Raw genomic sequence first — 12,212 nt, 5'->3', positions numbered from 1 at the left:
GTGAAGCAAGAGATATATAGAGGCGAATCGCTGCATGGACGATCGCCAGACTAGAAGAATGGTGTGCAGTGATCCATTCTCAACGATGAGTGAAATTGGACGTGACACCCCAAGTCGGGGGCGAACAGTGCCTACACAAACCATCAGAAGGCACTTACACGGCTTTGGGCTACGAGACAGATGACCAGCGACAAGTGTCCCACTGACCGCACACCAACGCTCTCAAAGACTAGCATGGTGCAGAACAAGATGGCAACGGAGGTCTATCCTCTTCAGAGAGAAGTTCCACTCTGGTCTCAGACACCATGATACCCGGAGATTGGTGTGGAGACCACATGGACAACGCCATGAAGAGGCCTTCATGACTTAACATCACACTGGTCGCACGTACTCCAAGGATTTGTGTGCAGTGGTATAATGTACGGTAGCCGAAGCCCTCTAGTCCTCATTCCAGGTCCACTAACAGCTCAGCTTTATGATGATTTGGTTGTGGTACCAGTGGTACGCCCATTTCTGTGAAGTGTCCAGGAGCCATTCTTCAACACGACGACATGAGGTTGCATGTTGCTAGTGTAACTGTATGTAGACCGATTAGCCTAAACGTACTGCCATGGCCTCAGTCTCTCCGGACTTGTCTCCCATTGAGCACATCTGTGACTTCATTGGTCAGCAATTGCAAAGGAAGCTGCCAGCAGTGTATCTTTATGTTTTGTGTACCCAAGTGTATTCAGCGTGGCAGAACATTCCTTAGACAACCACTAATAACCTCATTGATCGCATGCCAAGGTGTGCAAGTGTATTTATTTCTGCATGTGACACTCATACTCGATACTGAATACATTGAGAGGATTGAATATTTTGTTTCCATTTTTCATCATTTGCATATCATTAACATGTCTATCAATCCTGCCATTTCCATAATTCCACTACTTGCAATTTCAATATTGAGGAGTGTATATAGAAGAAACTATTGTAGTGTAGGGGCATTCACAATAATCATTTTTCTAAATAACTTATATAGTAGATTTTGCCTCCAAATAGCAGCACCAGCCCTCGTGGTCCGTGCTGCAGGCTGCTGTCCCCTAGGTCCCCACATCCAGTACAAGAGACAGTGCCGTAATATGTAATGTGGCAGAGCGGGGTGCTATGTGACAATTATGAGAGGCTCACAGCTGGCCCGTGCTGCTATTTGGATGTAAAGTCAGCTATACACATTAATATAAAAAAAAAACAAAAAAAAACGATTATTATACACACTCCTGCATCATAATCTTTATTATTTAACCATCTGCTATGGTAACCATTTAAAAAAAAAAAAAAGGGGGTTAAATCAAATGATACTGAACTATTGAATGAAACGAATTGCAAGAGATGACTGACCGCTAAGATACTCCAGAATGAGGTAGAGTTTTCCACCAGTTTGAAAGGCATAAATCAAGTCCACAATAAAAGGATGCTTCACTTCTTCTAGGATATTACGTTCCGCTTTTGTATGTGCTGTGTCTTTTGCATTTCGCACAATCATAGCCTAGAAAAGTAACAGACAGTACAGACATCTAAATGGGAATACGTCCATAGCCAAAAACTTTAAAATTAGAAAATGTTACTACATTACCTTTTTAGTGCCAAAAAACAGCTAATTTTTTTGGCTAAAAACAGATCAGGGTCATTCCGTGTCAGTTCAACCAACGCTCCCGGTCGACCATCTCAGATTTCAATGAAACTTTGCACAAAGATAGACCCTGACCCTAAACTAAGATAGCCAGAATATTAGGCTTCAAAGTGCTTTGGTTCACGAGCTACAGGTCTTAATCTAGGGGGTAGTCATGTGATTACAGCGCGCAACCTGAAAAAAGGGGCGATTTCAATCCATTGCCAAGCCAGTTCCAATGACTCTAGAGCAATGAAACTTCACACACTAGGAGAACTTTTGGTGCTGAATCCAGCTAAGCTACTCAGACTGCCACTCTTCTCATCATTCTGCCACCATCGCATGTCAAAGTAGCTGAAAAATTCTATCGCGCAAAATAAAACTCATATTTTAAGCAGTAATAACTCATAATCAATGCAATCCAACTCAGCTATGAATTTATCAATGTGTACTCCATAGAAATGTTTCTCATTATTCCCATTATGGACCCAAAAGGATGCATAGCTCTTAAGATCCAATGAGTCAAAAATGGCAAAAAACACTTTTTTGCAAATTTTTCCCTTTTTTAAAGGCGAAAATCGGAATGTACTCCATTTTTATTTTTTTTCATTTTTGTTCTATTTGGAAGAGAATTTTTTGCTCTACAAGATTCGATGTTTTTCATTTTGTTCCCAGACCTTCTAGATGGGAAAATATCAATGCCTGTGAAGGTCCTATGCACTCGCGGAGGTCAAATAATAAAATAAGTGTAAGTTTTGCATGGATGTATAATTAGTTTAGAAATCATGAGAAGGTAAATTATTTTTGGAATGAGACAACTTTTTGTGCTCCAGAAACGTATGTGATCAAAAATTGCATGGTGAGTTCAGGTGAGCCACAAGCTTTGGCCTAAGATGGTCAGAATATCATTGAGTGTTGCATAATGATTGTGGTATATTACAGTGATCACTGGGCTTATTTAGCACTCTATCCATATTGGATACTAAGATTATCTAAGGCTAGCATTTGTGTAATAAATAACTAGATGAGATACGGTTAGGCATGGAGGCTCTAACACCCTGTTGGGCAGCCTCTAGCCTGGAAATATGATGAGATACGGTTAGGCATGGAGGCTCTAACACCCTGTTGGGCAGCCTCTAGCCTCGATATATGATGAGATACAGTCGGCCATGGAGGGATACATATGTATGCTATTCTGCGGTACATTTTCTTACAGATATTGCAACTGGGACTCTAGATGCTGCACACGCACTAGGCTGCTGAAGCTGGCGCCCTAGCTGGTCCCATAAATGCTTGATCAGCGATAAATTTAACGAGTGGGCAGGCCAATTGCTTACAAATTCCTGTTGGAAGCCCGGCCATGAGAGGCAACACATGTGCTGCTAGATTTCTTGCTCATATTGTTGAGCTGTTAGTCCCTCGATCACTACTATGGGTGATTGTCATATTGTATGGCTCCAAAGATCATCACAGAAGCAACATAGTGCTCCACAGCAAAGACAGTACTGAAACGCTCACTACGAAGCCTCCATACTCGTACACAATAGTCATTGGTTTAACTAGTTATTTATTACACAAATGCTAGCCTTAGATAATCTTAGTATCCAATATGGATAGAGTGCTACATAAGCCCAGTGATCACTGTAATATACCACAATCATTATGCAACACTCAATGATATTCTGACCATCTTAGGCCAAAGCTTGTGGCTCACCTGAACTCGCCATGCAATTTTTGATCACATAAGTTTCTTGAGCACAAAAAGTTGTCTCATTCCAAAAATAATTTACCTTCTCATGATTTCTAAACTAATTATACATCCATGCAAAACTTACACTTACTTTATTATTTGACCTCCGCGAGTGCATAGGACCTTCACAGGCATTGATATTTTCCCATCTAGAAGGTCTGGGAACAAAATGAAAAACATTGAATCTTGTAGAGCAAAAAATTCTCTTCCAAATAGAACAAAAATGAAAAAAATAAAAATGGAGTACATTCCGATTTTCGCCTTTGAAAAAGGGAAAAATTTGCAAAAAAGTGTTTTTTGCCATTTTTGACTGATTGTATCTTAAGAGCTATGCATCCTTTTGGGTCCATAATGTGAATAATGAGAAACATTTCTATGGAGTACACATTGATAAATTCATAGCTGAGTTGGATTGCATTGATTAGGAGTTATTACTGCTTAAAATATGAGTTTTATTTTGCGCGATAGAATTTTTCAGCTACTTTGACATGCAATGGTGGCAGAATGATGAGAAGAGTGGCAGTCTGAGTAGCTTAGCTGGATTCAGCACCAAAAGTTCTCCTAGTGTGTGAAGTTTCATTGCTCTAGAGTCATTAGAACTGGCTTGGCAATGGATTGAAATCGCCACTTTTTTCAGGTTGCGCGCTGTAATCACATGACAACCCCCTAGATTAAGACCTGTAGCTTGTGAACCAAAGCACTTTGAAGCCTAATATTCTGGCTATCTTAGTTTAGGGTCAGGGTCTATCTTTGTGCAAAGTTTCATTGAAATCTGAGATGGTCGACCGGGAGCGTTGGTTGAACGGACACGGAATGACCCATCACTAATTTCTAAGGCTGTGCATTACAGCATTTTTTTCCTTATAAAAATGATGAATCATCAATGGTATGAAAAAGTCTATATATTTAACTTCTTAATATCAGAGATATTTTGAGTGCTAATACAATTTAGTCATTTTATGCACATGCAGGTGATTTTTGCACTATGGTGACAAAGTAACTTGGGGGTACTACAATTACATTAAGGACACTCTGCGGCCAAAGTAACTTGCAGTGGGCACATCAAAGGGGTTGCCCGGTTACCAGGCAACATGTTTTTGATATGTCTTTCTATACTAAAATAAAAGAGCTAGACTTACCCCTCTGCCACTGTCTGGATCCAGTGTTGCTGCCCTGACATTTGTTATGACAGCAGGGGTCAGAAAATCGGGTGACCACTGCAGTCAGTTAGAGCTTGTAGCTTTGCTCATTCTCCTGGTATTGGCGCTCACATCCTGAGCACCATACATAGTAATATAGTATGCAAGGCTGAAAAAAGACAAGTGTCCATCCAGTTCAGCCTGTTTCCACCCCACCCCCTTTGTTGATCCAGAGGAAGGCAGAAAAAACCCAAATGAGGTAGAAGCCAATTTAGCCCATTTGCTGGAAAACAAATCCTTCCCGACTCCAATGATACCAGGAGTTCGGGAACATGACGTTGCAGTAGTCACCTGACTTCTTGGGACAGTCGATGTCACAACAAATGCCAGGACCACAACAGGCATGTTGCCCTGGATCCCAGCGGCGGGGTAAGCATAGTCCTGTTCATTGTTTCAGTACCGAGAGACTTTTGAAGGAACATTGTCTGGTAACTGGATAACCCCTTTCACTTTTACAAGCACTATGTGTAAAGTGCAATAACAGAGAGCCCTACAGGGCGTAGTTGCAGGCATCTAATGCCCCATTTACACGCAAGGATTATCGCTCAAAAGCCATCTTTTGAGCGAATATCATTGTGTGTAGATGCTCCCATCTTTCACTCTTCGGCTGAACAATGATTATTAGGTGAGCATAAAATCCAGCATAAAAGTCAGCTGGAGAGCTGATAGCAAGGTCCCCATGATGTGTTCTCTACGGGGAGCGCTGATTACATTGTATTCATTTTACAGCCCCGTGGTAGAACAAAGAAACTTTGTGCAGAGAACAGACCACCTGCTCAGGTGGTTTGAAGGTAATAAGCTGCTAAAAGGCATTAGTGCCCGTTAGCAGCTTATGCAAAATGATCATTCAAACTGTCATTCTCCCAATGTGAACAAATTTTGAGCAATCATTTTTGCGTGTAAAGGGGCCTTAAAGCCTAGCAAACACAAACAGGTCAGTTCTAGAGTAATGTAAGCACGGAGCATTCTAAAAGCCCCATTAACGTAGACATAAAAATTCTATAGCTGGGAATCGATGATCCACATTTTCTGTGGCTTCAACCCCTTAAGAACGCAGCCCTTTTTATTTTTCCCTTCCCATTTTTGGTGGGGCAGTGTGGGGCCCCCAAACAATCAGGGCATTTAAATGCTGCTGTCAGAATTGGTATTTCAAGGGTTGAAAGCTCTGATGAGCGGCACTGCTAATCGGAACTGTTGCGGGCTGGTGTTGGCTCTAAGAAACAGCTGGCACCCGCATTGTATTGAGCAAGATCAACTCCCAATCCCACTATAATATACGATAATATACGTCCTCTGGAGTTAAAAGGGGTTGCTCAATCATAAACAAACCCTTCCAAATGCAGTTACCATTCACCAGGTTTAGCTGAAAGCACTGGAGGGGAAATAGAAGGAAATGATTAAGCAAGGAATTCAGATAATTCAGGGATGCCTTACTATAAAAGATCCTTGTTATCAACACGATAACATAGTCAGATGCGACATGTGGTGCATCATTTTCAGTGTGTAGATGCATAACTTACCTTTTTAAGTACTTTCATGGCAAATATCTTCCCAGGATGAGCTCCTAATACTTTGCGTACTTGAAACACCTGCAGAAAAAAAAGCAGTGGGTTTTCAACAACAATACAGAGATCACATTGACAAATATGAGTTTCCTAATCTAAGGCACCGTAGGTGCTGGTTGTGAAACAAGTATGGCCCTGTACAAACCTCCATCCAGGGTTTCCATTGTTAAGGCCGCTCTCACACAGCCCACTTTTTAAAGCGCTTAGCATTGCGTTTCAAACGCCGGTCTAAGTGCTGTACAACGCTCCCATTGATTTCAATGGGGTCTCTCAGACTAGTGCTTGGATGTGGCATTTAACACCGCAATTTTTGGGCGCTGTCTGCTCTATTTTCATAGATTTTAGCGCTTTTTAATGTGCCTCATCACCCATCACAATGATGGGAGTGCATTAAAAATAAAACTCTGTATCATGCGTTCGAAATTGCAGTAAAACGCAGTGTTTTACCAATGGTTTGTGTGCGAGTGGCCTAAGGCTAGGTGTACACTTGTCTCTGTAATTCCGTGGATAGTACATGGCCCGATTACAACCTATAGAGATACACACGTGGATGCTTTTCACGTGGACTTGTGAAGGAAACTATGCTGTATTAATATGCTTTGTTATGTATTTCAGTAGAAACGTGCTTATGGCTTATGTAGGACATACTGAGAAGTAAGCTGGATATTCTAAATCTCCCCCACATACAGACGATATGGCACACTGCATACAGCTGTCAGGGTAAAGAGGCCCTCTTGTGTGATAGTCGTGATTGTTTGCAAAGTAAATGATTCTCAGAGCAAATTACCAAGGGAGAAATCGCAGTTGATTTTTCCTTGTGGGCAGGGAAAAGCGATTTCACATAGCATGTCTATGGGCGGTATTTGCTGCGGGATCCGGAGCTCCAGTTCCTGCAGCAAAAATCTGTCCATGTGCATTGGGCCTAAAATAAATACCAGATAACAGGAGAGCCTTGAGCTGAAATATGTGCAGAGAACAGACAATCAGCATGTACATGGGTTAATGCTAGCGCCTGCTACGATTGGCTATATGCTAATAGGTTATTATATGCTAGTAAACTGAGAACATACATTCAATTGTAACTTGTATTCTATCACAAAACTTGCTATTCTTGGCTATTTTATTGGCTCACTGTAGTGGGTTTCTCCTCAAAATAATATATTAAAGGGGTTGTCCCGCGCCGAAACGGGTTTGTTTTTTTTCACCCCCCCCGTTCGGCGTGAGACAACCCCGATGCAGGGACTTAAAAAAAAAACAGCACAGCGCTTACCTGAATCCCCGCGCTCCGGTGACTTCTATACTTACCGGTGAAAATGGCCGCCGGTATCTTCTCCCTCCGTGGACCTCAGCTCTTCTGTGCGGTCCATTGCCGATTCCAGCCTCCTGATTGGCTGGAATCGGCATGTGACGGGGCGGAGCTACAGGGAGCCCCATTGAGAAGAGAAGACGACCCGGACTGCGCAAGCGCGGCTAATTTGGCCATTAGACGGCAAAAATTAGACGGCACCATGGAGACGAGGACGCCAGCAACGGAACAGGTAAGTGAATAACTTTTTATAACTTCTGTATGGCTCATAATTAATGCACAATGTACATTACAAAGTGCATTAATATGGCCATACAGAAGTGTATACCCCCACTTGCTGCCGCGGGACAACCCCTTTAAGTGCTGAACAATAAACGTGTGGGATCTTCTTGTGAACACATCTCATGTGTTACGCGAGTTGATTCTCTGAGACCGTACCAACCACACCCAATTTGGTAACCAAACTATATCCAACAGCGCAGTTGCGCTAACATAAAAATAATCCACGTGAAAAGCTCCTGGCACGTCCAATTCCTATCCGTTTCATAAATGAAAATTTAGATATGCCAATGTATGTCAATTTGTTGAGTACATCAGGCAGCACATGGACTGCAGTCCGATGCACGTTGCACCAGAGCTTCTCGGGTGCAAATCGCACTTACAGCTAGTGTGCACCAAGCCGATGGCTGGGGGAAGGTGCAGCATGCAGCGTTGTTTCTTTTTCCGGTAAAATGACAGACACCAGGCAGAAGCCATGTTTTCTGTTGTGTAGGTGCCATGGGTGACCAAAGATTTAACAGATCTGGACAACCGCTGGAAACCTTGACAATGTGCTAATGAACACGATTATACGTTGGTTTGTTGGTCATTGCTTTATACTTCAAATATTAACAGACCGTGTGAACAGAGCTAAGGGCTTGTCCACGCCAGCGTTAACCATTTCTGTTCCTTTTTTGGAGCATAGAAATGAAAATAAAAACTTTAATTAAACATTTCCTCCCCCCCTCTTACTGATTTCAATGGGTTTTCAAAAAACTGAAATGATTCAATTCCATTTCCGCTTTTACAACAGAACAAATAGCGCAGTCCGCACGGAACCAGTTCTGTCCTTTTTAAAAGAGAAACAAAAATCACTAACAGGGGTTAATGCGGGTGCGAACAAACCCTCATATTGTCTGCTCAGAAGCCTTCTGGTCACAGAAAAACACTTCCCCTTACTAACTTCTGTGTCGTATTCTTTCGCTCTCTCAAGACTAGGAACAAGAACAATACCACGTCAGGCAAAGTAAAAGTATCCTGACCCTCTGATATCAATGGAACGAGGGATGCAGCGACTCATGGGCGTTGGGGGGGGAGAATGTAACACTAGACACAGCTGAACATTTTACTTGGCCACAAGTCGTCTTTATAGCAAAGTGAAATGTTTTGAAATTAGGAATGATGGCTAAACCTAGACAGATATGCAGTATGACGAGTCATGAATGAAAAAACTTCTACAAACATTTATATAAGTGACCTCACAACGTACACTATTAAATCGGTTCAGGAACAACTCAAAAGAAACCGGAAACTTCTTTTGGCGAGCGGGGTGTTACTAGTCCAGGCTTATGTTGCTAGGTAAAGGTCTGGGGAGCCCTTCTGAGGGAGTATGCCAGACAATATTGGGGAAGGTTGTGTTCAGCTTCAACAACCCCCCCCCCCCCCCCCCCCCCAAGTTGTTCAGTTTTGGGAAGGCCGATTCATTCAAACATCACAACCTCTCCCAATGTCTGCTGACATACTCCCTCAGAAGAGTTCCGCAAACATTCACCTAGCAATAGAGACCTGTACTAGTAACACGCCACCCACCAGAAGACTCCCACCGTTTCTTTTGGGTACCCTCGCATATTACCGTGTTTCCCCGAAAATAGATCTTACTATCAGGGTAGGACCTATCAGGTTTTCGGGGGATGCTTGAAATATAAGGCCTCCCCCAAAAATAGGACCTAGCTAAAGTGAATGACATTGCTGAATGGCTGTGATTGGCTGCCGGCGCTCAATTAGCCAATCACAGCGCTCGCTTTGCTGGAGGCAGAGTATTCAAAGCCCATCACCACCAGAAGCTCAGCTGTGAGACGAGGAGGACGAAGTTTACTGCAGTGCCACCGCCGGAGACCATCGGGAGGCATCGGGACAACGCAGACCGGGTGAATATAAGGCCCCCCCACCGAAAATAAGACACTGTGCCTTTTTTTGGGGGGGCACAAATTAATATAAGACAGTGTCTTATTTTCGAGGAAACACGGTATACACTGAAACTATAATTCCCTGGAAAACTAGTAATTGCTTCAGAAATCCCCAAAACTTCATCCAAGAGTAATATAAAATAAAAAGGAAATAAAAGCACATAACTATTATATATGAAGCAAGCTCTTAAAGTGACACGGAGAGCCTGGAGAAACAAAGATGGCTGAACCAGCTTCTCTGATTACATCATTAGACTAAGACACTACACCCGCTTTGATTACCCAGTGCTACCCACATGAGTTGTGCTGGCAAGTCAGAGCAGCATGTAAGGTCTAAGGGCAGTGATCCATACTAATGTACAGGGTATATCAGGTAGTCAGAAATGGTTCGGCCATCTTTGTTTCTCAAGGTCAGTAGGGTCCCTTTAATTGTCAGAAATAGCTACTAGAAGCTGTAAATCACTTTCTATGTAGAAGACAGAAACTTCTTCAGGTCCTATACAGTATACACTGTGGAAATGATTTATCAAAGTTATTGACGTTTAAGTCACAAAACTTGATACAAGGCTTGATTGTGTAGAAATTTAGCAACTTTTAGATAGGTACGCCGCTCTATGCCACTTTCCCAAAAATAAAGCGTGGCCATCCCAAACTGACATGTATAATTTACACCAAAAACTGACATAAATTATACTATAAAATTGTATGGCAATTCCTAGCTGGTGTAGATTTCTTTATGGGCACATGGAAGAGACAAGACGCGCCTCTTCCTATATTTGTCGCATAGTGAGCCGATGGGGATAAAATTACAGGGCCACACCAGTGAGGAGTGTGCAGTGCATTAAGAAAACTGCAGAACTTCTTAAATTATATAAAAACTGCATAATGTTTCACAGTAAAAAATTTACATTAGGCATGGGGAGATACTAGTGCGGGGTGCTGCAACCACACAAGGCACCTGACTGCTCAATACATTGGACAAAAAGGTGAAGGTTATAGAAAACCTGAAACCCTCATTAAGATAAAAATGTGGCCTCTGTGCAGCTTACAAAGTGATATTGCTAAAGTGCCATCACTTTATGATTGGTGGAGGTCTGACCTCCAGAACCCCCACCCACCCCGAGAATGAAGGGGCTGCCGTTGTACTACAGTCAGGCCTATTCACATGGAACTGTTCTGAAATCCTCTGCAGACCTGGTGGTTGGGAACACAGCTGTGTAGTGAAAACCGAGGCCGCCTGCACACAAACGGACTTGCATTGCTGCATACGCGGTCGGAGTCTGCCTCTGGGTTCCGCAGCAAATACTGTCCATAGCATGCTATGGAAAATCAATTCTTTCTGTACACTAGTGGAAATAAATTGCGATTTCCGCGAGCGGAGGAAAAAGATCGTAGCATGCTCTAGTTTTGTGCGATGTCCGCACGGATGGCTTCCATTGAAGTCAATGGAAGCCGTCCGACCCGCAGTCCATCCGCAATTGACATTGTGGACAGGTCCCGGATTCCACGTCATCGCCTAGCATTGGCGCGGGAAAGATGAACATTTACAAAAAAATATATCTGTACTGCACATGTCCAGCGGCAGCTTGCCACGACCATCTGCAGTGCAGATTATGAAGAAAGAAGACAGGTATGTGCGATCGCGAGCTAAACAAAGGGCCGGATTACACTGTGGGCTTGGGAATGCGGAATCGGACCCATTCGTGTCAGTCGGCCTTAGGTTGGGACATGTTGTAATAGTGTGCCGCCAATAACCGTGCGACAAAACCTTACATGATTTACAATGCGGTTATTGGCTGCAATGTTTTTACAGGCCAAACACAAAGACATATCACCTAGAAAAACCACATCATATTCTCAGGATCAGCGGGGGTCCCAGAGGCTGGACCTCCATCGGTCATGAAGTAACGCATAAGCTAATCTGTTATGGCAACACTTAAATGCTATAGTAAGCTATAGTCTCTTACCTTCCCATAACCACCTTTGCCAAGAACACGAAGAAGCTCAAAACACTCTGGTCTGATCTTTTCTGGGCCCTTATTCACACTGGTTTCCGAGATCTCAAACTTTTCACAATGCTCCATGCTGCTGAGTTTAGAAAAGGTATACTTTATTACGGAGGAACATCTCATTAGATGAAGGAACATTCATTGCTTGTAAATCTACATAGATGTAGAGAATATATAACTGCCTAGTATTGTATCCTTAAAGGGGTTGTCCCGCGCCGAAACGGGTTTTTTTTTTTTTCAACCCCCCCCCCCCCCCCCCGGTCGGCGCGAGACAACCCCGATGCAGGGAGGTAAAGGAAGTTTACCGGAGCGCCTACCTTAATCCCCGCGCTCCGGTGACTTCAATACTTACCGCTGAAGATGGCCGCCGGGATCCTCTGTCTTCGTGGACCGCAGCTCTTCTGTGCGGTCCATTGCCGATTCCAGCCTCCTGATTGGCTGGAATCGGCACGTGACGGGGCGGAGCTACACGGAGCCTGCATTCTGCACGAGCGGCTCCATAGAAGA

At 43.2% G+C, this 12,212-nt stretch overlaps 1 protein-coding gene across 2 annotated transcripts in view; it reads right to left on the bottom strand.

Annotated features, from left to right (window-relative positions):
* Window positions 1–12,212, bottom strand: part of RPS6KB1 (ribosomal protein S6 kinase B1) — a 41,866-nt gene that overhangs the window by 23,647 nt on the left and 6,007 nt on the right. The window contains exons 3-5 of one of the 2 annotated variants that reach the window (XM_066574552.1): window positions 11,664–11,781; window positions 6,121–6,189; window positions 1,381–1,528 (exon numbers count right to left, since the gene is read on the bottom strand). In XM_066574552.1, the coding sequence (XP_066430649.1) occupies window positions 1,381–1,528; window positions 6,121–6,189; window positions 11,664–11,781 (335 nt within the window). Of the gene's footprint in view, window positions 1–1,380; window positions 1,529–6,120; window positions 6,190–11,663; window positions 11,785–12,212 lie in introns of both variants that reach the window. The other variant, XM_066574545.1, reaches the window with a different exon arrangement.

This window comes from Eleutherodactylus coqui, chromosome 1, assembly GCF_035609145.1.
Source record: "Eleutherodactylus coqui strain aEleCoq1 chromosome 1, aEleCoq1.hap1, whole genome shotgun sequence".
Taxonomy (NCBI): Eukaryota; Metazoa; Chordata; class Amphibia; order Anura; family Eleutherodactylidae; genus Eleutherodactylus; species Eleutherodactylus coqui.
This window is presented reverse-complemented; position numbering and strand designations above follow the sequence as displayed.